The sequence below is a fragment of the Chaetura pelagica genome, unplaced genomic scaffold (genome assembly GCF_000747805.2).
Source record: "Chaetura pelagica isolate M959 unplaced genomic scaffold, ChaPel_1.0 scaffold472, whole genome shotgun sequence".
In the NCBI taxonomy this organism is placed as follows: Eukaryota; Metazoa; Chordata; class Aves; order Apodiformes; family Apodidae; genus Chaetura; species Chaetura pelagica.
The window spans coordinates 3,083,716-3,111,565 of record NW_009952566.1 but is presented as its reverse complement, the minus strand read 5'-3'; the positions used below and the strand labels follow the sequence as shown (position 1 = coordinate 3,111,565).

Genomic DNA, 27,850 nt, shown 5'->3' with positions numbered 1-27,850 from the left:
CACAGACTAAATGGTAAGTGACCAGTTGAGTTCTTCATTTACAGTCAGTGACATGATTGTCCCCTGTTAATGGTGAAATTGTTACTGTCAGCTGTGGCAGCAGAGAAATGTATAAGGTACAACCTTCCCAAGGAAGACTCATTACTATAAACAGCACACAGTAATATGGCATGTTCTATGCTATAGTTTAGTAAAATCTTACCATAACACAAGTGGAGAAATGTTAGTTTGTTAGTGCCAACTATAAAATTGAAATTTACTACCTGCCCTCACCCTCAACCCACAAGCCTTAGGATGCCTTTCTAGACAATATTTCTTCTTCTCAGTGAAAAGCTAAAATTCCTGTTTTGTTTTGAGTAATTAATTTCAGTTGTCTGTCTTCTTGCTGGCAGATCATCTTCATTTTCCAGTCCTAGCAACTGTCTGAATTGCTTTGATCCACTCTGTACGCTCTGTGGGTGAGGCTGCTTGCAAGTAATAGTGGATTTCATTTGCTGTGATGATTTCAAACAGGATGTTGTCCACATCATACTTCTTGGCTACAGAGAAGAAATAGAGAAGTCAGCTATGAGAGAATCAAGTCTTGTATTTACAATGTTCCTTCCTTTCTACAGCTGTGCCTGATCAGGCCTTCGCAAGATTGGGTCCATGAGATAGGTCTCTCTTTTGAAGAAACAACCCATGAATTCTGCAGATTTCACTCTCAGGAGTCTCTGGTGAATTACCTCGAAACATGGAAGGATCTGCAAGCCTGCAGACAGGTCATGTTCCCCAAACCCTCTCATGCCTTGCCATTTACAAAACCAGAATGTTTAAGTTAATGTCACATCCAGAATCTCCAGTTCTATTCAAGTCTGCCAGCTACAGTCTACACAGGTGCTAAGATGCCAACAGACTTTCTTGCTGGGTATGATAGCCTGCCTCTCCCAAGGCAAAGGGAATGCATGGAATGAGTGTTTCTTGTTCCTTGCAGCAATGCTTAACCATTGCTGTTGCCACAACTTCTAGTTTTGGGAGTGAACAGAATGTGAACAGTATTAATTTGTTGCCATAACATAAAGCTTCCATCCCAAACTCATCAACTAAAAAGAGCAAACTCATCTTACTTTGTCTAAGGCCAGTTATTCTAACATAGGGATGGTGTCATGCTTTTGACAAGTCTTCTGTAATCAACTGCCAAAAGACAAGATTCCCCGTTGCTACCTTCACCACAGTACCCTTCTCCAGTAATTAAGACAGCAATAGAGAGACTCGTTATTAGAAGAATTACTGAATCATTGCACATAGATTACTTTTGCATAAAAAGCACTTGTGATTCCAGGCAGATTGAAAGAATATACCAAAAACTTATTACATAGCTCATTCAATATATTTCTTACAATCTGGCATATCTTCCACTGCTGTCACAACACAGCCTCTCAAGTGAATTGCTCCTAGCGGGTCTTCTCCCTGGTAAGGACAGGAAATGAAAATGAAATGCAACACTTCTGAAATTGTTCACATGTTGATATCTGGCTACAACTCCAAAATGGAAACAAAAATATTTCCTAACTTAGCATGTCATCTGGGAACACAGAGAGTAGGGGTGTGGTAGGGGGAACACCTGAAAATAAATAGCAAAATCTCTTGGGGATTTGGAATTCAGGATCTGCAGAGTATTTAGCATGTCCTCAATAAAGGTACGAGAAGAACATAAGCCTTGTGCCAAATGTAGCTGTTATTTTGATGCCACAGTGAATAGAAAAAAACTATTAGCTAGAAGAAGAATAGATAATTTGTAAGAAGCATTCTTATAAAACATGACAGCAGCTATACCCTTATTTACAATTTGGCCTTGCATACACTTCAGGACTGTGGTAGTTAAAGAACGGGTGAAGATGCCTTTTTGTTGGTGTAAATTTCAAAGAAGCAGTCCCAATAAGATGACACAGCTCATCTCTTTGGGAGGGGATGCCAGGAGGGAGAAAGGCAAGCTGGAAAGTGGGAGGTCAGAAACTCCTCAGTGTTGATACTCCAGTGTGTCTAGGCTGCCTGTGCCTAGGGAGAAAGGCACAGCAGCTGTAACCCCCAGCAGCACTGCTGCTGCAACAATGCAGGTTGAAATAAAACCTGTGGGCTGAGTCTACTTGAATGCCAGCTTCTGAGGGCAGGTTTTGCCCATGGCAGTGCTCCTTCCTTTATTAGGGCAGGGTTTGGCCTGTTAAGAGTCACACAAGAAATGGAATGCCATGTCTCAGCCTGACATAGAAAATCAGTCAATTATAAACTGCAAAGTGACTGTATTGTGTCCATTTGCACTTATTTCCTTTTAATCAAGTGAGAGTAAACATTAATTCTAATTAATCACAGATAAGAGCTGAGAGCACAGTTAAGCATTACCTGCTCCTAGGTCTGGGTGTCTCTTGCAGCCTAACTTGGCAGACTGAGAAACCATCCTTCACTCCGCTTTTCCAGAGGATGGCACAAACAGCCCTGCTGTCCTGTCTGGTATTCCCTATCACTCATTCCCATGCAGATAATCTATTCAGATCTTTCCACAGGGTGTTGACATTAAAACAAAGAGGGAAATAAATCAAATGTCTCTTACTCCAGCAGGATCGTAGTAGTGAAGATAAGCAGGATCATCCCTTAAAACAAACTTTCTCACTTTCCAGTTCTTCCTCCGATGTCCCTAGGAAAATTCAAAACCAGGAGAGTCATTAACTGCTTTGCCTGCAAGTGCTTTACAGTCATCTTGAGAGAACTGGCAAACACAAAAGGAAAAAAGCTGATTATTTTGGACAGGAAATATTCACTGGAATAGGACTTGAACCTGGCTCTTCTGCATCCTGCTGTTTTGCACAACAACTAGGCTATCACACTGGTTTCTCTTTTTATTTTTTGTACGAAGCAGAGCAGCTTCAACATGAGACATTCCCCGTAACAAGTCTCATAGTTGAGTAGTTATGACATTCACACAAGGTCTGTGAGAACTGGGTTTAAATGCTTGCCTGAAAACATGGCTGCAAAATGTCCTGCAGGAAGGTACCTTAACTATTGGCAAGAATGAGCTGAAGGTCCTTCTCTCCCCACAAAGACAACAACAAAAAGACTTATCTGGCTTAAGCACTCTGCATGTTTAAGCAGTTCACAGCTGAGAAGCTCAAGAAGAAACACCACCACCTTCCCATATGGACACAGACACCTGTTTTCAAGACACCCACTGAAGACACCTGTTTTCCCCACCCACTGAAATGATGGGTGGGCAAAATCTAGATCTGCTGAAAGCCCTCTCAGCAGAAGCAGTGACACTTCCAAGCAATGATCCACAGCTCACTGAGGGTGACCAAATCCAGACTAACACTGATGGAAGACCATAATGAATCCCTTCCTTTAAGCATTTCAAAATACTAGTTTCTCAATTAGCTATGTTGTTTGCAAGGAAGCTCTTACTAACTAGGCAGACATGAATGTGACAGGTTAAAAGTTAGCAGAAAGATGTGAATTTAATTTCTTCCATTGCTTTTGAGTAATCTCATTGAGCAAGAGAAATACAAGTGAGCACCAGCAAAATGTTCACAGGCTCCCAAGGAATATTTCAACTGTGGAGGTTCAGACTTGATATTAGAAAACATTTCTTTATAGAGAGGTGATCAAACACCAAAGCAGGATTCCCAGAGAGGGGTTGATGCCCCACGTCTGTCAGTTTTTACGAGGTACTTGGACAATGCCCTTAACAACATGCTTTAACCTTTTGTCAGCCCTGAAGTGGTCAGGCAGTTGGACTGCAAAATGTCCTGCAGGAAGGTACCTTAACTATTGGCAAGAATGAGCTGAAGGTCCTTCTCTCCCCACAAAGACAACAACAAAAAGACTTATCTGGCTTAAGCACTCTGCATGTTTAAGCAGTTCACAGCTGAGAAGCTCAAGAAGAAACACCACCACCTTCCCATATGGACACAGACACCTGTTTTCAAGACACCCACTGAAGACACCTGTTTTCCCCACCCACTGAAATGATGGGTGGGCAAAATCTAGATCTGCTGAAAGCCCTCTCAGCAGAAGCAGTGACACTTCCAAGCAATGATCCACAGCTCACTGAGGGTGACCAAATCCAGACTAACACTGATGGAAGACCATAATGAATCCCTTCCTTTAAGCATTTCAAAATACTAGTTTCTCAATTAGCTATGTTGTTTGCAAGGAAGCTCTTACTAACTAGGCAGACATGAATGTGACAGGTTAAAAGTTAGCAGAAAGATGTGAATTTAATTTCTTCCATTGCTTTTGAGTAATCTCATTGAGCAAGAGAAATACAAGTGAGCACCAGCAAAATGTTCACAGGCTCCCAAGGAATATTTCAACTGTGGAGGTTCAGACTTGATATTAGAAAACATTTCTTTATAGAGAGGTGATCAAACACCAAAGCAGGATTCCCAGAGAGGGGTTGATGCCCCACGTCTGTCAGTTTTTACGAGGTACTTGGACAATGCCCTTAACAACATGCTTTAACCTTTTGTCAGCCCTGAAGTGGTCAGGCAGTTGGACTAGATGATCGTTGTAGGTCCCTTCCAACTAACCTATTCTATTCATTGAAGAGTCTTGGTTTTGCCTTCAGTTCACTAATACCTGCTTGCAATGGCCTCAAAAAGAAAGGATCTTACCATGATGTCGACATATTCCTTAAAGTTTTGCTGGAAAGGAAGTTAAACAGTTACCTTTAAGTTACAGAAGGGACAGTATCAAACAATAGTGACTGAAAGGACTTCTTTGCTCAGTTATGCTGAAAAAGCCTGTGAAAACTAGCAACAGAATCCAATTGTGTGTCCAGAGGGACAATGAATTGGGAGCCTTTTTACCTGAGTCTAGTTCCGCATTGTATCTATGACTTCTCACATCTCTTGTTTTAGCACTCTTACTTAATTAAAACTATAAATTGTCTTATTTCATAGTAAGAGCAATAAACCTTGCACTGTTGGGCAACAGCCCTCCTGCTATGCTACAGCAAGTATTCTTTCTGCAAAGGCAAGAGGGACAGAGATTAAATCTGTCAAGTGTGGAGATGGCATAGACTAGTTTCTCTCTTCTCTAAAGCTTTTTGATGCAAAAGAATAACCTTGCAAACATGCAAAAATATCCCAGTGACAGGATGGAAGACATGAAATACTGACCTGTTTCAGCAAACATCCTTGCTTCACTACTATGCCTCTGAATTCTTCTTTCAGGACCACATCATCATCACTAGAATTTCCCTCGCAGAAAAACCCACTGTCTGGCTGCATGACCACAAGAGAAATTCAGAAGTTACACAGCTGCTGCATGTTTATGTACATATACAAATCTGGCTTCTCTTTGGGCTTCCCTCCACCCTGTTTCTTGCCACCTAAAAAATCAATCGTTATACTGGAGAAATTTCCCAGTGAAGAATCTCTCCAGGTCACTATGGAAGAGCTTCAGTGTGAAGCAGAAATACACCAGTGGGTCTCGAAGCAACTGAAGAGAGCAGCAGCATCTGTGTATGTGTCAGTGCCTCCATACTCTGTGATTCCTGGTATCACATTTTCTCCAATGACAGACAGGCTGTCTCAATCCCACGATGTCACCACTTTTTTAATGCACAGACAGCAGTTAACATGAAGCCCTGCCAGCACAGACAATCTGCTCCAGGCAAGCCATCCCTGCACCCAACAGACCCATCCTCTTCCTCCATTGATCACAACCATCCAGAATTTGGGAAGAAGAAAAGCTCAACCTGGGATGTTTTCTAAAATGACAAAAACTACCCCTAGTTTTTCAAATTTGCATTTCTCTACAGCTGTGATGTCGTGATGTGTGCACTGAGCATATGATGTCTTGGGATCCATGCATCACATCCATTCCACACCAGATAAATTGTGATGCTACTTACTGAAACCTTGAATTTTGAAATGATGCGAATGTTGGTAACCTTTCATATGGCTTAGACTAAATGCCTTGGATGACAGCAAGTCAGACATTGACCTGCTGTGGCCTCCTCACACCACATTGGTATTGAATCAAACTAGAAACAAGCTGAAAGCGAGCAGAGCACACACGTGCTCCTAGAAATGTCCTAGGCAGCCAGAAACTGTGATGGCCACAAGGCTGCCTTCACCAGCAGTGTCTCTGCTTCCAGTGCTGCACAGGTAAAGTCTCCCTACCAGGAACATATTGTAGGAAAATAAATGAAGTAATGTTGCTGAAGTCAAGTGATTCTATGTGGTTAATATCAATAGAATAGTAATATTTAAGCATTTAACTTGACAGTACCTTTTTTGTTAGCGTCAGTTCATAAGCCAAACATCTTTAAACAGTATTTGACTGTAAATGTGATATTGCAAGTTCTTCAAATCAGTCTCCAGAATATGAAGCAATAAATTGAAAAGGTTGGGTAAACTACCAGACCAGTGTTATTGGGGGAATATTAAAACCTTCTGCCTTTCTGCTCACAGGCAAGCTCTGTGTGTGTGCACATGCTGAGTCAGATTTGATGGCTCTGCACAGAAATGGGTTTGAGGCTTGTGCCACTCTGAGATGCCTCATGATAAATGAATTACACTCCTTCCACTGAATCATCAGGAGGAACTGATGGCTAAATTCTGGTCACTGGTGAAATTACCAGGAATCAAGTCTAAGTTAAAAAGAACCCAGCTTGATTTCAGCACTCAGTTCACACTTAGCTGCCAGGAAAAAGATACCCTGCTTACAAATATTAAAGCAAGCCAGTTAATTCTGTGTATCATGTAGAGAAAGACAATTAACATGGATCTCTCCATTTCTGTACAATCTTACTTCAGGACTGAGGATACACCATAAGAAGCCTGAGAAAAGCAAAGCACAGTGAGTCTGGGACGACAACAAAAAAACCCAACAGAATAAACACTCACGAAGTAATAGAGGGCATCACTGAGATCTAAGAAGGGGGTGTCTGACAGTCCCTCGGCAGCAGCCTTGGACGTATCCCCTGCAGGCTGTAGGTAGCCTTCACTCAAGAGGGAGGAGGCAAGCATGAGACCTTCCTTGCGATTTCGGATGGAGTTGCTAGACACCAGCCAGTCAATCACAGAAGTGCCTGGAATAAACAATATTAGCCACAAAATAAGACCAATACAGAAAAGCCTAAAAATACACAGGAAACAAGCCTATTCTATCTATTCGTCCACCTCCTGTAAGATGTTCTTAATGACAATGCAGAGAGAGCTAATCTGGAAAGGTGCTTGGGTCATCCAGTGAGGTACAGCTGATCAAACTGATAGCAGGAGCAAGCACAACTCTTCAACGTTGTACCTTAGGGAGACAAGAGCTGGGAGGGGATGCAGGGCTGAGCTGGGAAGCCCCAAGGACAGGGACTGGGGATGTACAAAGGACAGCCAAGCCTGGAGAAGGCAGCCTTCCAGGCTGCTATTTTAATGACACAGTGCTGTCAAAACTTAGTGGCTTTTGACTATAACACCCACAGAACTGACTTCGAGTAGGACAGGAATTACCATGCAACACAGTTTGTTAATGAAAACTTCAGTAAGGAAGAAGTTTTCTGTAGTTAAGTGTTCAATCCAACTTTCTAGACAGATCTACTTCAGTCTTTCTGGCACTGGTTTAATTTCTTCTTACTCTCTCACTTAGCATGACCATAACTGAACACCTGTCAACCTATGAGCACCTCCTGTGTTGGTCAAGAAAACATCTCCCAACTGTTCTTCTCAAACTCCTCTGAGCTCTACAGAGCTTCAAGCTGTTTTATCTATCTTTAGCCTCTTGGCCCTGTGCTCCCTTTATTGTATGGAAAAGACAGACAAGAGTTCCTTACCCGTAAAGCAGTAATTGAACACTTTTTTATCTTTCTCCAGCTTCAGCTCCTTTATTCCCTTTTCAGGATCTTTCATTGAGAGGTATAAAGCGCTGTGCATTAAAAGAACCACAGCAACTGTTAGCAAATAAAATGCTTTAGCCAGCTTTTACAATAATATAGTTGTCATTCACGGGGTCTTCATGTTTTGCTGGTTTATTGCTCTCTGCAGAGCTATAGCATGGATTAGTTTAATCTCCTGAAGAATGTACATTGCAAAGCCTGGAGGCATCACTACATTACTGTCACAGCTGCAGGAACAGAGGGGTGGGAGAACACAAATGGCTCACCATGCCCTCATTGAGATTGGAATGACTTGTGGTGACTGTAGTGTGAGCAGAGGAACAACCTCTGCTGAAGCACTGTCACAGGACCCCACAGCCTTGGTGCTAATAGGGGAGCTCTATGATTTGTGCTTTGTTGCCCCAAAGGTCCTTGGCTGAGCAGAAATCCTGTTACTGTGACATCTGCATGCTCTCAGAGGCCTTAAGTAACCTCAGTGAACCCTGATGTGACTTCCTTCCTACCACTTGCTTTTCACTTGCACACAACCATAATTCCTTGGAGTCCTGGAATGACAAGATGGATGGATATTAAATGTCACAGGCTAAGTCGTTTGGCCTGTTAGTCAGGGTGATCCTCTACTGAAGCCCGTGAAGTCAGACTTAGTTGGATCTTGGCCCTGTGCAGTCTTATTGTCTTGTAAGGAGTACTGTAGGCTGCTTTGTATGTTGGTATTTACTGCTCAGAGGCAAAAAATAAGTTGTGCTTAATGTTTTTAAATACTGACAAACAGATGGCTTCCTGTGTGTGCCCTTTATCTCTTCTTCCTCTGCCAGTTCCAAGTTCTCTGGCAGGCATCATTCTCCCTTTACCATCCAAAAACTAGGCTAACATCACCATTTCTCTGGACAGCAAACAAAAGGTTTACAATATTTTTGTAATAAATTCTATAGAGTATAAAAATGCCTCTCTTGGAAGAATCACATTTTGGCTAGGGTCTCTTTTTGCACTGTAGTGTGCCCAGAAATCGCCCTATCAGCAAAATGCTTTGATAAATGAGCAGGTTTTAGTAAAAGATGATGTATTAAAAATTTTATTCTCAGTTCTGATGTCCAGCTCATTTCTGCCACATTGTATGATCTGAAGCCATTAGTCATGCAGAAAGGACTCTTTGAATGTAACCAGAGAGGCAGCACGGACAGACGTGGTCATTGCTCTTCCAGACTGAGGTTACATATCTGGCACACTGCCTGTGGACAGAAGTAAACAAGGGAGCAGAATTATGAGAACAAACCTCAGGTTGATTGTTTCAGGCAGTCTGATAGATTTTCTTGTGGATTTTCTGGCAAACCTTTGGCCTCCATCTATGCAATTAATTGCTTTTTTGATATCCCGTACCCAGGCATCTCTCTCCTCCAAGTAGGCAGCTTGAAAAAAGTGGTCCTGCTGCTTGGCTACAGTGAGCTTGAAGACAAACTGGAATGATAAATAAACTTTTTTTTAAATATCACTTTGCTGTAGCCAGTTGGGCATGCCTAACCTAGTACCACCATGACATACAGCCTACCTGTGCCTAAGAAACTATGAGAAGTGCCTTAGAGCTACAGTTAATCTAAAACAACCCAAAACTCTGAAATAAAGCATGAACAGGCAGTGCAGGTAACTGGCTCCTTTTTTTACTTCCCTGTAAGCAATCCTGACATTGACAGTACAGCCAAGGTGAGTGGCACTGATACAGCTGCTGGTTTTAATTTTTGCTGGGAGGTTCAATATAGCTGAAAGATTGAAATGCCCAGCCCCTACAGGCTTACAGTGGGTGGAAATTCACAGTATTTATAGAGATGTGGTCAGCCTGAAGGAGGGAAAAAAACCCCACACATCATATTGCTCAGCTAGTGATTCACAAGTGGAGAAAACGTCAGTCACACTGGAGAGCAGCTGAACACATTTGCAGCCTTGCAAATCCTTAAGGGCTGGATATGGGTAAGGAGATGATACATCCGACCCTTGGCTACACCTTATGATCACTGACTATCTAAACACACCAGCAACAGTGGAAAGACTGTATTTCCCAAAAATGAGAAAAGATCTTTTAAAGGTAATTCTAAGCAGAAAACAAAAATAACACCAACCTGAAAAAAAAAACCTCACAAAGCTCACCATGTTTGATCTCGTTTTCATCCAGTGATCCTTCGGGTGGAAAATCTGGATCTAAATAGTCAAGAGGGTTTCCACTTCCTTTAAAACATAGTTCCCCATAGGTGGAACTGTAATTTATTCCACAGTTGCATTAAACTAAATACAACAGGTTTTGACTCAGCAGGCATCTAAAACTGACAGGCTAATCAGCAAGCAAGCAGCATGGTTTATGAGGGCAAGTAAAGACTATTGTCAAAGAGCAGAGAGCAGTGAATTTACAGCAAAAAATCAAAACACTTGAATTAGTCTACTGAAGCCTGCATTTATAAATGGCACATTTCTGAACATCCATAATATGCATCTTCCAGATTGCAAATGGGAAAAATTCTGATGCCATGAAATTATGCAGAAGTCCCATTGACTTTCACAGAAGACAGATTCAAAACTACAAATCATGGGTCCTCAAAAATCCATTTCAGACAGAAAAGTAATAATTTATTATCTGTACATATTTCTAACAACACCCACCTTTACTATTAAGCAGTAAAGAGCTACAGCCTGAAAAATCAGTGTACTGTGCACATGAAAAGCCATCAGATCTCTCCAAATCCCAATGTCCAAGGGACATGCTAACACACCAGATTAATAGAATGAAATATCAAAGCAGCAAAGTGAGTTTTTATCAAAGGAAAAATCATCATTCTCAAAGCAAAGAGCTAAAAAGCAACATACAGTGAAATGCTGAAGAAGAGTTTTCATTTCCATTACAGACTGGGAAAGCTCTTTCTCTTAACTTTAGCTTTTAGAAAGCTAGGCCACTAAGCTAGAAATCCAGGCTTCCTATGAAAATGGTGGAGAGGTTGAGTCTCCAATCCTGGAAGTGACCAAATCTCCCTTTGATGGTGTGTATCTTTTTTTGCTTTTGAGAAAATTAGACTATTAGATTGAACTAAACACCGACTTAGTGTTAGGACAAGTTAATCTGAGTATTAGCAACCATACATGATAACTCTACCCACAGGAAAGTCACGGGGAAAACAAAGCTTTGTATTCAGAGGTATAGAAAACTTGTAAAATTTAAGACACAAAAATCATTATATTACATTTTCAAGGTATACATGTATAAATTTAGATTTAATCATATTGGGAAGTACCTACTTGTAAGAACAATCCCAGTGATGGCGTTGCTCATATGAACGAGCACATTGAAGTTTCGACTGTTTGAACAGTGCAAATTTTAAGAGAAAATATGTCTCCAGGGCTATTGGTCTATGGACTTGCAGAACAATCTCACCAACTCAAGAAGGAGGATTTGCTCCAACACCTGCTGAGATCATTTGGATCACTTTAACTGACTTCAGCAAACTGACTTCAGGTGTTTTGGGTGCCTCAGCCCCCATGGCTGAGATACTTCCTTTTTTCTCTGTTTTCCCCAATCGCCCTTGCCAGCTCAGGGATCAAAACCACCTATGATGGACATGGGATGGTGAATGCAGAATCATGCAATTCTCTTTTCCTGGCATGATAACATAGTCTTCTTCTTAAGACAACTCCCATTTGTCCAAAGAGGTACCTAGAGAGAGCTGGGAAGAGCAGGTAGCTCTTGATGATCTTGTTCTGGGTAAGATTTCCAAGTTACTGGCCCTCTAAAACTATTTTAGCCATCTACAAGTTCTTTGATTCAGCACAGAATTAAGAGCAATCTTTATTCTCTGCTCCATCCTTCTGTTGCAATGCCTCAAACTGAGCTTTTGAGTTAAGAACGCTATTTTCTTAACAGATGTAAGTCCAGAAAGACTCCACATGGATCAACTTTTTATTTTTCATATAAATATGGGATCTGCATAAAGAAGAAAAAGAGAAAAAATAAAACAAATAAAGAAGAAATAAAAGAAAGGAAGGAAAAAGGAAAGCCCTGACACTAGGGATTCTGACTGGACTTAACACAAAACCTAAGGAAAGGTACATTCTCCTCATTTTACTGCTATGAGAATGTGCAGCTTGCTCTCTCTCACACTTCCTGTTTTTCTAATGCTCTCAGAGACTCCTTTCTTTCATCAGTCATCCTCACTATACAGTTCTTTACACTGTAATTGGATAATCTTCCAGATTCTAGGGGACCCGATGGTCAGAAGAATTCCTGGGTATATAATGCCCATTATAATGAAACTGAGCCTCTAAAATAACAAATGACTGACTAAAGATAAGATTCTTTGCTCATACTAGAAATCCTGCTTTATCAAGAACTATTTCTCAGGAACCCTGTAACAAAATATGTATGCTTGTGCATTTATCTTCCTGTATCTTAATTTCTGTCAAATAAGACTCTGGATTTGTGAATATAGAGATCTGTGTGTTTCACTGTCAATTGGTAACTCAGCCTGTGCACTGAGGTACTTTCTTACCCTCGACCTTAGAGATCCCAAATGTGTAGGCAACATTTGAACTACTTTCTCTAAGTCAGTTTCAATTTTTTGTCTCTCTGAGTGTAGATATGACTCATAGTCATTTGCAAAAGCCCTAAAAGTAATGATGCAGTGTGCAATTCATACCGATTGCATTAATGTGAAGCATGGGGTCAGGTGGTTACCAAATTGTAATAAAAAGGTTTGGAATTACAGCTTTACTTGGGCGTTGGTGTCACAGCATTTATCTCCTTCCTGTCTGAGCAGCCAGTTGTTGCTCTTTGACAATAAATACATGCTTCCACTGCTCATGAAATAGTTTCCCGTACCTTTATTCTGTGGCATCTAGATTTATATTTAATACAGGATTTGTGCCATTCAGCTAAGTGTCCTCACAACAATATATTTTAGCTCTGCTCTCTGACAGACTCAGAGATTTTAAAAAACAAAAACACTTTCTGAATTGCTCCTCCTGAAGTATTGCAATTTTTTTCCAAGCATTCACACCTTTCAAATACAACACAAGTGATGTTTGTGACCTTCTAAGACAAGAGCTGCCAGTAGGACGACTACAAGGAATTTGTAAACACCAGCCTTTTGCACCTTCAGTGCCTCCAGGAGTATAAGCATAATGTCAATCATTGTTATTAAAAATGTACTTACCATTCTTTTGCCAAAATCTTGGCATGGGCTATTGACAGAACTTCCTTTTAGTGGGACCATCCCTTTAGGGGTGTTGTCAGCCTTCCGCTTGTAGTATTCAATTCCATCTTCTAAAAGCACGACCCACATGGGCTTCCAGGTATTAAACATGCTGCCCTGCATCAATAAATTACCGTGTGCATTATGTTCAAGAAATCACTCTTCACATGATTCCCACTGAAGATACAACCTTCTAGGGAGGGTCTGCCTGATGCTAAAATAACTATAGTTAGTGCCTGAAGGGGAACATACCACAACCACACCCATTTTACCAGGCAGTTAAAAAAAAATGTAGTTGTTATTCTTCTGATCACCATTAATTTCCTCTTGTAGTCACCCTAAGCATGAATTTTTCCAAAAGTGCTGTGTGTGCCCCAGCAGGTGTTTCTTTTCAGTAGCAGTTAGTCCCAAACACTGTCTTCAAGATTACATAATAGCAATATTATGAATAATTCTCAACATTTCTGGATGTGAACTGGAAGATTAGGATGGCTTCGTTAATTTGGGCATCCTGTGCTGTATGTAGGACTTTATGCTACAATAGTCAGTCATTGCGGCTTGGCTGTCTGATAAGAAAGAACACACCTCAGAGGATTTCTAGACATAAAATAACAAGCTGTAAGAGTAACAAACAGTTTTAGGGCCTAAGACTGCAGATTTCCAGCTGCTGTGGTGAGGAATTGAGGTGTTTAATTTCATCTTTTAAAGCTTTTACTTCCTGTTCCTGAATCACAGCTGTTAGATGCAAAGAACAGAGAGATAAAGACAGGGCCAGATCCTACATATGGCAAAACACACAGCAAAACTCAGGGACTCGGAGAACAATGTATTTCTTTGTCTTGAGCACAATTAACCACTAGAATTACTAAGACTGTTGCACTCTAGATAAATGCCAAAATAACATTTAGATATGCCGAATACCAACAGTTCCTCTAAAGAGTTATCAAAGCAAATCAAGATCTGTGGGCTCCAAATCAGATGCCATCTTTCAAAAAATATTAGTTTCCCTTACCATTTCTGTTACAAAAAGAGACCTAAATGTATCCTCCCCCTCCTACAACTCCATCTAAAGCACCCATCCTCAGCCCATGGGTGCTGAGCAGTGCTAAAGCTGCCAATAGGAGCAAGGCAGGCATTGTTGTGCTGTGCAAGTGGCTTGTTCTGGTGCATTAAACGTGAGAGCTGGGCAGAGTTAGTTACATGTGCATTTTGTATTTCTGCAGAAGTGGATAGGGCAGAAACATGCCGAGTCTTTTTATTCCCCAAATGCCTTCTCTGTCTCGTCCTTTTTTTCTGCCCTACCTTCCAAGAACAGCTTGCACTCTGAATCAGACCTCATGTTCAGATACAGGTCAGGGATGAAAAATTGTCAGCCGAGATCTTATTAAGAGCAGGACCTGCTTTCAGCCTCTGCAGCCCTCAGTGGAAGCAGAAGGTGCCCCACAACTGAATGCTGCTGTCCAAAGGAAAGTCACTGCCCTGGGCATTCTCTAGAAATGCAGCTAAATGGGAACTTACAAAAAAAGAGTCTCATTTAGGTACCACACAGGGGTTAACTGCTGTTTTTTGGTTTTGGGTTTTTTTTCTAAATAAGTCATAGGAATTTACCATTTTTGAGAGCCCAGATTTACACACTGGTTGATTTTCTGCTAAGAAATCAAGTAAGGTGATAAGACAAGAACTGTTGCAATTTCCTCTAGTTTGTGGGTTTGCCACAGGTTACAATTCATCTGCTCATAAACAGACAAGTCCAGTACTTCCCAAAGGCCAGACTCTGACATGCTCTGCCAATGGAAGCCACCATGGAACAGTGTTAGACTGGCAGTCAGATCCACCCCATCAACAACCCAAATACAGTCACATTGTTCTCATCTAAAACATCTCATAAAAGAAAAGCAAAGAGGAAGGTGGATTTTATTTTCTTGGACTAAAAATTAAATTGTGACATCTGCTCCAAATACTGCAGATACAGATAAGTGGTTCCTTGAAATGCTCTTCAAAATCATTAGCCACTTTGTTAAATGAGACTTGGAACAACTGTGCTTAGGGTGAAAATTGCTGGACTGATGGGCTGGCTCCAGGACAGGACAAAGCAGGGTTAACCACACAGGTAACAAAAGGAGAATGCCCCAAATCAGATAAGCCAGTGCTGGTGTAAATCTTTAAATCAAACCCCTAAGCCAAAACACCCTTTATTGATTTTAGCCCATGGACCAACCAAGGCTACAATGTAACCTCATCTTAAGCTGGAATGTAATAATATCCACTGTGTTGTTACTAACATGTGCTAGTTTCTTGGTATGAGCCTGCTAACACCTGATCCTGTGCAAGATTGTAATAAACTTGATATCTCATCTACCTATGTGGATTGGACTTTGCACACTGGGTAAAGAATCTATTTTTGGAACAACAATGTCAAAAACACACACAACTTCCCTTTGTTAGACCAACTTTCTAGAAACTCAGTTGTTTTTTAGGCTCAGAAGAAGTCTGAACCCACATGGATTGGTGATCACATTGTCCCAGCTAAAGCACTGATCAAATCAGTGACAAATGGCCTTTGCTCTCTGCAGAGAGCTGTGTCTACATGGATGACTCTTTTAGGAGGTCAAATCATTGGTTTCAATTTGCAGGCATGAAGGATAGGAGTACCTAATTAGCAGGTTAGGTTAATCAGCAGCATGCTTATCCCTGCTGGAAGCTCTGGTTGTGGAATTCACAACAGCCTCACTGACGTTTCAAACAGCTAGCACCTGTCTGATCTCTATTTTCTGTTCCTTTTGGCCTCCAGCTCTTCCTCTAGCACTGCTGCTCCTCACCACCAGCATAAGCTCACTTCTGTAACGACAGGCCCACCTAGGGCATTGTTCTGGGAAATAGGTGCAATTTCCACTTCCCTGTTGATATCGCAACAGCACACAGCAGCAACTTGAGTAGTACCTGCCCAGAGAGACTTCTTCGGGACCCAGCACCCACAGGAATGTGAGGGACTGATACTGGCAGTTCTGTACACGTCTTTTTGCCACTAGACCCAGTGAGGCACACAGTTTGGATTGTGCCAGCATCCAAGTTTATAGCCATTCTCCTGTCACAGAGGAATTGTGAACCACTTGCTCTATATATCAAGCCATTGGAACTAGAGATCAGCACAAGTCTGGCTCCCTCCTTCCTCCTGACAGCACCATTGCAGCTTTGTGATTACTTGATGAAGGTACCTCCTTTCAGATTTAAATGGAAGTCAAAGCCTTACGCCATAGGCTCAATTGCAAAAGACTCCAGAGCAGAAGTTGCTGTGGGGCAACAACTGCCTTCTCAAAGAAGGGAAGCATACGTGGCTCCACACGCTGTCTCTAGGCCAAGGCAATCTGAACTCTAATCAGTTGTGTAGGCCATAGCCATTTCAAGCTCTTACAGGTTTTGCTAAGCTTCACTAACAGCATTAGGTTACTTAGTAAAAATGCAGATCTTTTGATCCAAAGGTGCATCTGAGGTAGTGCAAAATGCTAGCAAGTACCTCTATAATCACTAATACCACATTGTTTTACTGCTCTAGGAATTCTGTTCAGTTACCTTTTCTTGGAAAAAAATATCCTTTTTATTAATAACTGAAACCAAAATATGTTTCCCTACATCTCCCCAGTCTGTTCAGAGTTAGCTTTCTTCCACACTCAGTCAAAAACTTCCCACTTACCTTCTTAACCAAGTAGCCCTCCCTTATGCGCATCGGTTCTCGCTCCATGTCTCAGGCGATCCTGCTCTCAGGTCTATCAGCACTGGCAGTTTAGTTCTTCTGGCAGCAAAGTCTGGGGACTGGGGTTTTTACAGTACAGCTGTGTCACTTTCACAAGTTCCTCTGCTCGCTAATCACATGAAAACAAGCCCATTTCCTCTTACAAAGTGAGAGATAGGGAAACACAGAAGCACATGTGTATTTATAGTTCTCCTCTGACAGAACAGGCAACAGCCTGACAAAACGCTCAGCTGTACCACATACAGCTAGCCTTGATGGCAGAGTCCTGGGAAATTAACTAAACATTTTAGTGCCCAATCCTAAAAAATCAGGCCCGCTCTGCAAATACATGAATTTTAGAAAAACAACCAAAAGGGTGGTGTGCTGTGTTGCCGCTTGGCGTGTGCCAAAAAGATCTCAGAGACAGGTTTCCAACTCAGCAGTTCTGACACTTCATCCTGCCTTGAAGCCTGACTCCCAGTGGGTGAGCATGAGGGTCTGGCAGCGAGCTGGAGGGCCCTCGTTTGGTTAATGACGATGCGCCCCCTGCTGATACAAGAAATTTGCTTATCAGACTTGATCAGGTTTTGGAGTTTAATGCTGAGGCCTCCTAAAACGGGTAGATGTCTAATAGGCATGAATGGATTAGACCAGTCCATCACATAAAGCACTTCAGAATGTCACTCTCTACAAGGATCTTTTACTTATTCCAGATCTTATTTAGCTATATTTGGTAAAAGATAAAGCAAAGCCATAATTTTCCAAAAGTTGACTGTCCTGGTTTTGCTAGGATAGAATTATAAAATCGTTTTTCTGTTCAGAGAAGCTGTGGTTTTCAGAAGCTGCAGAGTCAGTTCTGTGAGAACAAGAGACAAGATGCATTTGCAGAGTCAGTTCTGTGAGAACAAGAGACAATTTAAGCTGTTGCTTAAATGACCACCAAGTTTTAATTTATACCCAGCTCTGCTATGCAGGTTTCTGTAGTCCCCAAGGTCAAAGGTAGTTTTGAACCACACAGGTGCAGTGGGTGAGGAAGGGTGAAGCCCAGGGCGGCTGACCCAAGCTGGTCAACCCAAGTATTCCACACCATAAATGTCACCCTCTCTACACATCGGGAAGTTTGTGGGAATGGGTATTTTCTTCTACCATGGTTGCCTTCCGAAGAGGGTCCCATCCATCTCATCTGCTGTCCCGTGCCTGAGGCACAGTCCTCTGTTTGCTGTTCTGTGGTTTTGTGCATTCTCACTGCAGCTGTCATGATCATAATGTCAGCATTCAGCCTGCACTACGAGAAGCACACAGCTCGTAACTGCCATCTGAAGCTGAATATAACTTAGTAACCTGTAGTAGTATTTGGGTTAATATTAATTCATTGTTATTGCTCTATTAAACCTGTTTTCATTTCAACCCATGAACTTTCTTTCCTTTTCCTGATTCCCCTTCTGAGGTCAGGTGACTGAGCAACTGTCTAAACTACAACCATTATTTGGCATGTTTTTGGCATTTATATCCAAGAGCTTATCTGGGAGAAATGTAGATTTTTTATCTGAGAATCTTGAAGGGTTGAAGTTTTAAACAGATTTGATCATATTCGTTACAAGCAGTCATTATGATAGAGCAACTGAAATTGCTATTGGGTGGAGTCCTCTGATATTTCTTTAAGTAGCTGTGGGAGATGTTATCACTGTTCGTTGGTGGTGTTGCATGGTTTGTCACTTCTGTGGGTGGACTTAGGGGTATTGTTTTGTGGGTTTTATGGTTTTGCGCATTTGTACAGGCTGGTTTGGACTTAGCCAGCTTTTATTATCCTGGGCATAGTGCCATGTGAGACAGGGCCAGTGGCTTCATCTGGCTTTGGGAGTCATCTAGTGAATGTAGTTTATAATTACACCCTCGGGTTATAGTCAATGGTTTTTGAGGACTGGCAATACCCTTGGGATGCATCCATGTTCCTCAATATTTTCATAAGCCTTTTGAATGTTTTGGCCTCAGAGAATGTTGCTATAGATTGACATGCTCTGTGGCTACTCAGACCCCACAACCCTTCCTGACTGGCACCACAGTCGCTCAGACCCTGACAAGCCCCACGACAAGCACCACAGCTGCCCCAGGCCCCACGATGAGCACAGTGTCTACTGAGACCCCACCAGCTCCCACGACAGGACCTGAAGCTGCTTCAGCCCTGGTGACAAGTGCTACATTGTACAAGCACTACTTAGACCCTGACCATCCCCACAGCAGGCACTGCAGCTACCCCAGCAGATACTCAAATCTCTGCAATGTGATCGCTGAAGTCCAGGTAATACCCACTGTGATTACCCAGACCTCAGTGACAGGTAATGCAGCTACTCTGACCCTGGTGACAGGTGATGCAGCTGACCCAGGGATTGAACCAGTGCCAACAGCAGTCAGCCCTAGACAGAAGGGAAAATCTGCCAGAAGAGCAGGTCAACCAAAGGTAGTGCAAGACAAAGAGGTAACCACATAGTCTCCATCTTTAAGTGACCTGCAAAGTACATGTAAGGATTACAGCTGTCATGAAGGAGAGAAACATGAACCCTATTGCAACTGGCCCAGATACCCCACCGCATTCTCAGCATACACGACCTCAGGAGAGGGTATTTCAAGGATCCAAGAGGGTACCAGTGGGCATTTGGTGTAGCAGCAGTGGAGATGGAGGAAACTGAACAGCTGGCTACCATGTTTGGTCTGCCAGAGGAACCTTCCGTTGTGGGGCTGCTGAGGGTCAGTGAACAAAAGGTGTCCATCACTCCTACAATAGAGATGGAGGAAACTGAACAGCTGGCTACCATTTTTGGTCTGCCAGAGGAACAAAAGGTGTCCATCACTCCTACAATGGTGCACCAGGAACAATATTGCACTAATAGAGATGCCCTCAATTAGTGGGTCAGCTATTCAGGTCGGGTGAATTTTGTTACAGCTCCCAGCTACCATCTGGAGATGAGTATAACTTCGTATTTTATATTAGTATTGGGGTTAATATTAGTTAATTATTTTAATTCTATTAAATCTGTTTTCAATTCAACCCACAAGTCACCTTTCCTTTTCTCAATTCCCCTTCTTGAGTAGGGTTGGGTGATAGAGCAACCATCTATACAGTGACATTGATATATATCAGAGTCACAATCCCTCTTCTCCATGTGGAAGGAAGGGTGGTGGTATACAGAAGGCAATAAGTAGGCTGCTGCATTGCCAAGAGGAAAGTATTTTCCCATGCACAGTACTCTGAAACACTTTTATAGCTGAGCCTGTTCAGATAAGGTTTGAGCCTACAATTACTCCATCTCTCACCTCTGCCACTTGCAAAGATCCCCAAAAAGGGACTTCTGCAGACAGAAATTCCTGCTCTCCATTTGACCCTGTTTGTCTAAGGTTTGACTCAGATGCATACAGAAGCCTGAGAAGATCTGTGACAGAGCAGCAGAAGGTTAGAAGAACCCTCAGAGGCCTTCTCCAGCCATTCCTTACTGATGCCTAATTAGCAGTTCTCCCACAGATAAGACTGCACTCCTTCCTTGGTTATATGTGTTAGTGCTTCACTGCTGAATATTTCTTCTCACTGTCTGAATTGAGATTTCCTTTCCAGGCCTTTCTCAAGCAGCTGCTGCTTAAATGACCACTCCAGTCTCATCTTCAGGAAGAACACCCGTCTGTACCAGCAACCTCGGGCTATATTCCCTTTGCAGTGCATTCTGCCTAAAGCATACCTTTCTGTGATCATTTAATGTGTTATTACATCGTTTGGGTTTTGTTTCTGAAACCTACAAAACCTCAGCACATTGTTCATTTGTTACTGTAAATCATGCTATAGTGAGGATCTGATTGCTGTTAAAGGCCCTAATTCTGACCAAGCCAATCACCCATTAGGCAGCTTGCAAATCAAAGACTCAATATATGCTTCCCATTCTCTGGCTGTCTAGTGTACATGACATTAACCAACAGATTCTAAAATTATTAGAGAGACAGAAGCTTACACATATCTAATAAAACCTTCATGCTCTTTAGAAACTGAGCTAAAATTAAAAATTTACCACTAAATGCAATCTAAAAGCTTTGTGTTACATTTACAGTAAAAGATCCACCTACCAGTCCCAGGGCCTGAAATAAAGATGTATTCCAGAATTGAGATAATCTAACTGTATTTATATTTCTGTAACAGCTCCCTTTTTCCCATAATCCTTAGAGAGATACTTGATGGACTTAGGAACTTGTAGACTTCTCCTACATAATGTCTTTTTTGGTCAGTAATTCCTTTTGCTTTAATAAGGTGAATTATTTCCTTTTCTTCCCTTTCATTGCAGTAGTTCCATCTTTGGGAAAAGGGACACTTTTTTTTTTTTCTTCTGACTGAATAACCCAAAAATAGAAGTCCTATATAATGACAATTCAAAGTAAATACCTTTCACTGTATGGCTGGAAGCCAAACTATCCCTTTATCAGCTGCCTTGAAGCCATAATGCTACAGGGCCCGGGGCAAGCATTAGAGACCAAGAATTGGCTCACAGTTAGGTTTTCCTTCTGTCTCTACCTTGCTGTCCCTCAGACCTGAGGAAAGGAAACCCCTCCCCTGGCTGGAAGGGCTTAGGGGGAACAAAGACAAAAGAATCTGTCAGCATCTTCCTCCCTGAAGGCAGCCTTTCCACAGGTTTTCCTGCTCACCTGCTCCTGCTGGTTCAGTGTTGGTGCTGAGTCAGGATGACAGAGCCCTACAGGGTAAACTGATGATGAGAAATGTCCAGGGACAGATCCTCTTCAGTAGAACATCTATATGACTTTATACTAAAAAAGTGGTTTTGTGTGAACATAAAAGGATGCCAACCCCACAATTTCACAAAAGCTCAGTTTTTCCTTGACCTGCATGGAATGCCCTTGGAGGTATGAAATGCAATTCTAGACACAGTGGCACAAAGCAAATGACTCCAGAATTTACAATTTGCTACTTAAGCAACTCAATATCAACGCATAAAATTACTTCCATCTGATATTAGCTGCAAGCAAATACTTCTATAATACATCATTTCTCTTTATTGCTTCTATATCATCTTCAGAGCTCAGCTATTCCTTTTGTCTTTCTGTCTTTTCTGCCTGGACCAATCCTTTTCTTTAAACACTGAGGCTTGGCTTCATTTATCACACATCACACCACAGGGGAATCAGCCCTTTGTCTTCCCCCAGGCAGAAATCTGCTGATCAGCTATATAATTCATGCGAAACAAAATGTTCCTTAACAATACAGTGGCCATGGCAGGTGTGAGGGACAACCTAGACTGCTGATGCATCTTTGTGCAGCCATTCCCAAAGAGCAGCAATGGACATGAGAGAGAGGAAGAGCTGTATTTCTTCTAGTTCTCCACAGAGGGGACAACAGAGCTTTGTCTAGCAGAAAGTAACCTGCATTGTGGAAGCCTGCTATAACTTCCCTTTTCTCCCCATTTTTGTCCAAAGTGGGTAGAGGTGTGTGATGCTGGATTAGCAACTTTTGTCACAATAGCACAATCTGCAACAGAGTTGAGTATCTCAGCTTCCATTACTGGCATGCAATCTGTTCTTGTATGGGAGATCTTGCTACTGTATTTCCTCAGAAAATTCTGGGGTTTTGCTGATACTTCAGGGTCCAGTCCTGCAAGCATTAAAAAAAAAAAAAAAAAAAAAAAAGGGCAGAGAGATTGAGAGCAGCTCTGAGAAGAAGGACTTGGAGGTGTTGCTTGACGAGAAGCTCACCATGACCAAAGAGTAATGGACATACAGGAACAAAAAAAAAAAAAAAAAAAAAAGAAAAAAAAAAAAGTCATCTGATCAACCACATTTATCTGAGCAAGGGTCTAGCTTAGAGACTGATGGGAGTTTGTACTGATGAGAATGCCAGCTGCTGTGCCTTTACAAAAGGAATGTCTTTACCAACAGAGATGACAACAAAGGGTGAGAAGACAGTCCTGTAAAATGGTGCCACCTCATCAAGCAGGTTGGAGCCAAGTGCCAAACTGATTTTGACTCATAGGAATACCAGATGTGTCTTTACAGAAGTGGTGATTAAGAACATCTCCTGCATGTCTGGGTGAAAGCAGCATTGTGTAAACCCAGATTTAAGAATCAACAAATAAAATTTCTCTACAGGAGAATCCCAAACTTTGCATAGAGTTAATGATACATGTGATGTAGGAAGCAGAGGGGTGGATATCTGTTAGGGGGGGATATATAAGAAGGTGGATCGGGAAGTCTGTACCTTGTGAGTACCTCAGCCAATAGGGAAAGGAAGAGGATCTTACACAGCTGGGACACTAGGATAAAAAGGACTGTGATCCCCAGCAATGTGAGAAGTCCTACAAGGATATGCCCCAGGGGATTTTCTCCCTTCATTCAAAAAAAGTAAGCCTTTTTTTTCTTTTTTTTTTTTTTTAAGCTCCTCTGTCTCCTTTGTGAACACTGACCTCTGGCAATGAGATTTTCCATACAATACCAAAAATTGGAACCATCTCCTCACAAATAAACATGTCAGTTGCAAGGAAGACAGGCCATTTTCTCAGCTTGTTACATCAGCTTCACTGCTGTCTCTATTAGCCCTTGCAAGCAGCTCTTCAAACATGTTTGCTGCATTGTAAATGCCATAAGCCTACTCCATCTGTAACAGAGCACAAGTTCTCCATAAATGTGCATCTCTCCAGCAAATCAAACTGCATTTCCAGGGGAAATTAAATTAAATGTTGCATGTTCAAAATAACTGTCTAGACAGGGAAAATAATATACATAAATTGTTTGAAAATGTGATAAAGACTCAATCTGGCTTACAGTTCAGTAAAACCCTTTCTCATCTCTGCACAGTATTAAACTGAGGGCTGGTAGGTGCAAGTCACAGTACAGTTCACTCCATACAGAATCACACATATGGCTATTTTTAGTGAATGAGAGATTGTGGCTTTGCATCCACTTCTTGAAAAGAAACCCGAACATTTCCAAATTTAGCACTGAGTGGAGAAAGGAATCAGAGATGCAAGTGTGAAAAGACTTACAGCCATCTCACCTTGGAATCTAAATGCTGTGAACTGGCCATCATAAATGAACCACCTTGTTCTGACCTCAAGGTATGTTTATATATTTAATTATGTGGAGCTATGCAGCAGGATTAGCACATTAACTCTAAGTGCCTGCATAAATTATAACACTGAAAAGCTTACACAGTTGACATATTATCATGTGTAGAGAGATCACACTGAGTGATGCAGTCAAGAGACGAAGCAGATCTCTTCACAATGTTTTCTAGATTAATTGGATCAGCATAAAACATAGACCATAGCCTATCTGTGTATTAACTCTAGCTTTTCATTGCATACGCCCAAACCTCATCTGTCACACAGTCACCTCTTCCCTACAGTAGCTCCTTATCAGTGATACATGCAGGCAATGTAGCCACAGCAGGGAAGGCCTGAGCACAAGAGACAGATCTCAGAGGATGCAGCTGCAGTATGAGATACTTCCTTAGCCCTGAGAAGAAAAAACAACAGATGAGAACAGCTGAGCATGCTGACTGCAACTCATTTGAGGAAGCTCACCACTCCCCTCAAAAGTACTAAGGAGTTCACCAGGGCACAAGAGAGTACTGCAATATTCCTGCCCCAAGGGAAGGGAATTAGCTTAATGTACCTTGCTGACTTCAGACAGCAGGTGCCAGGGAAACAAAAAGTAGACTTGAAGAGCTGAAAAAAAACCCCACCCAAACAAAAAATATCCATCAAAAAAGGAAACAAAAAAACCACCAAAAAAAGCAGTTTTTAACTTTACAAAGACACTAAAGATTCCCACCACTTAAATGTAGGCATAGAGAATGGAGGAAGATACAGGAAATTATCTCTTGTTCCTGGACGTAAAGTATTGCTAAGTCTTAGAAGAAATGAGACCTTGTCCTAAGTCTTCGATTAACTATTTTGCTTTGAATCTTGTAAACAGCAGTATATCTGCTCTGTGCTCCTGGCAAATCCACACTGCTTCCTTCCTCTTGCAGGTATTTTGCTCCTGACAGAATACCAAGCAATTAATATCAGGTAAACATGCAGCAGCCTGGAGGCTGGGACCCATAGAAAATTCCCATGGGGACTAGAAGGGCATGGGTTTCTCTAGCCAGGGCCCATCCCACCACCCTCAGTGAGGGAGCAGCCCACAGCATCAAGCATCTCCACAAATGTGCTGAGGTCAAGCCAGACAGTCTCCCTGCAGGTCAAAGTCAGTGCATCCATGGCTGGATATGTCTATGGCAGAACTGGAGACCAGCACTCCTAAGCATAAAGCAGAAAGGGACTAAAAGCCCAGGGCTAAGCTGAAATAGGGCCCATGAACAGATGTGTGGATGGAGGTCCCAGGTGAGGCTGGTCAGGGCCACTAAGGTGGGCAGCAACACAATTAACCTCCCAGAAAGACTTAGCAAAGGCAGCCCTTCCCCTTGATCTATACTGATAAAGAGGATCTGGTAGGATCAGACAGGTGAATGCAACAAGCATGCGAAGTTACAAGATTGATAAAAAGAAAGGCAGTGCCAACATTTAAAATTCCTTCTTCCTAAGTGTTCTACTCTCACCACTTTTCACTTTCACATGGAAATCAGTTACTCAGCCTATGCATATGTAATCCATAACATGATGCTTTTATAGTTTTCCCTTACATTTGTCACTTTTTGCCATAGTGGTCTGCAATAAAGTCACAGCCTGAGCTGAGTCCAGAGAAAGATGATCATTCAGGCAGAAATAACAAGGGGAAAAAAACCTCGTTATAGATCTGACCTCGCTTGTACTTGGGAAACTAATTGCAATCAATGTCTTCAGCTACACACAATTTACTACAACATGATATGTCTGACCCATGAGGTGAGTAAAACTGATCCCTGGCAGTGGCCATTATTCTTCACACACCACTAAGTGATACTATCAGATTCCCCACATGTAAGGCCTCTGTGATTTCGTACTGAGTTACATTTAAAATTAGAGCAGTGGCAATTGCCGCAGGCAAAACTTTCAACAAACCACAAAGTACAGCAGTTGCAGCAGAATATAATGATAAAATGAGAATTCTGTTGCACTGAAGGGAAAAAGAAAAATAAAAAAATAAAAGAAAGATACAGAGAAATGCACATGTGGCCTTCTTTTGTGGAGCCATACTGTTGTGTCTGCATATAGTAGCTGCCTCCTCAGCTGAAAAACTGTGCATACCTCTTGATTGTCTGGTAACTTCCAAGATACCTTCAAGACCATTCATTTTACCTTACTGTTGCTAGACTGCTTTTGACGACCTTTAAAGTCAGCAAAGAACTTTGCATCAAATTAATGGAGTCCAGTGTATGATTTGTGATCAAATGTTGGTGCACACTCAGGGATGAGTTGCTCCCACAATTTACTACTTGATTAGATGCAGCTACTCTTTTCTTGGTGTCCCTTAACAACACAAGAGTCTTAGGTGACTGACCAAGCCCAAAGATTCTTCTCATACATCAATGTTGATAAATGGCGTTACCTCATCATACATAAGGAAGTGTTGGGGCTTTTTTAACAGCATTTGTTTCACTCCTGATTGTTCAGTGGGAGAATCAATGGCCACAAGGTGTAACAGTTTCCTTACAGGGAGTCCCTGCTGCCAGTGACTGCTATTGAAGGTAGGATGTTACTTAAAAAAACTCACCATATACACAGTTCTGAGGGGCAGGGATCATGCCCTACCCTTATCTTTGTGGAAACCTGGCTGGCTGGGCACATTATGAACCCTGTTCTTAGCTGGATGCCTCATCAAGGCAAATACAGTAAGATTTATTATATCTTTTTCAGCCATTAAGTTTTCAGCAGAACGTATTCTTTTGCTTAATGTTAATAATAAAATTAATTCACTAATTAATTTCCATGCACAAAGAAATGCAGCTAGCTAATGCTGTATCTCCCATTTGGCTTAGCAGTATTACATTTTACTATCATGTGTACATCCCAGCTCCAGAAAAAGAAAGAAAAGGTCAGGTCCAGTGCAATGTGTAGCTGAGAAAGTCTCCTAACAAAATCATTAACTCTGCCATAATGTCAAACAAAAAACATATTTGGGGGCAACTCTTGTGGCAGTTTTAACAGCAAACAAGAACGAATGCAAAAGAATGGAAAGGATGCACAAACAGCTCCTGGGTTAAAATCAACCTCCAGCTGTTAGATGAGAATGAGACCCGTGGAGAGTTGAATTGTGCTACAACTCCTGGTTCCAAAGATCTTTCTCTTTAAAGAAATTATACCAGCCATTAGTAAAGAGTAGTATTAGACTTAAAGAAATGAAATTCTGATCTGATGCTGCAATTACAGCGTTACCTTTTCCTATTAAAAAAATGAAGATTGCAATAAAGTGATTCAGATAATCCCAACAGAAACCCTGAACAAAATATTAGTGGCTCCTCAGGGAGCAAGAAAATGACACGGTGCCTCACAAAAACCTCCTGCCACACAGGGGGAGAGAAGAGCCACAAAAACGTCTTTGCTCCCCGCCCTCCCCTTTCAGCCAGCTCTGGCTCCTGCCGACCGCTACGCAGATGCTGCGAGCCCATCCCAGAGGGCTCCATCAGCCTTTGGGAGACGGCTCCCCGCGGTGGGGGTGCCTCTGGAAGGAAGGGCTCCCCGCGGTGCGGGTGCCTCTGGAAGGAAGGGCTCCCCGCGGTGGGGGTGCCTCTGGAAGGAAGGGCTCCCCGCGGTGGGGGTGCCTCTGGAAGGAAGGGCTCCCCGCGGTGCGGGTGCCTCTGGAAGGAAGGGCTCCCCGCGGTGGGGGTGCCTCTGGAAGGAAGGGCTCCCCGCGGTGGGGGTGCCTCTGGAAGGAAGGGCTCCCCGCGGTGGGGGTGCCTCTGGAAGGAAGGGCTCCCCGCGGTGGGGGTGCCTCTGGAAGGAAGGGCTCCCCGCGGAGGGGGTGCCTCTGGAAGGAAGGGCTCCCCGCGGAGGGGGTGCCTCTGGAAGGAAGGGCTCCCCGCGGAGCGGGGGCCCCTGGAGGGGAGGGGTCCCCGCAGAG

At 42.3% G+C, this 27,850-nt stretch overlaps 1 protein-coding gene across 1 annotated transcript; it reads right to left on the bottom strand.

Annotated features, from left to right (window-relative positions):
- Window positions 1–282: 282 nt before the first annotated feature.
- On the bottom strand, window positions 283–16,886 carry PLEK (pleckstrin). The gene is made up of 9 exons (XM_009993457.1): window positions 16,784–16,886; window positions 13,054–13,209; window positions 9,141–9,322; window positions 7,805–7,896; window positions 6,885–7,069; window positions 5,151–5,255; window positions 2,588–2,671; window positions 1,380–1,449; window positions 283–539 (listed from the first exon to the last, which is right to left on the bottom strand). The coding sequence occupies exons 1-9, from the start codon at window positions 16,829–16,831 to the stop codon at window positions 400–402; spliced, it is 1,062 nt and encodes a 353-aa protein (XP_009991759.1). The 5' UTR covers window positions 16,832–16,886; the 3' UTR covers window positions 283–399.
- Between the last annotated feature and the right edge of the window lie 10,964 nt (window positions 16,887–27,850).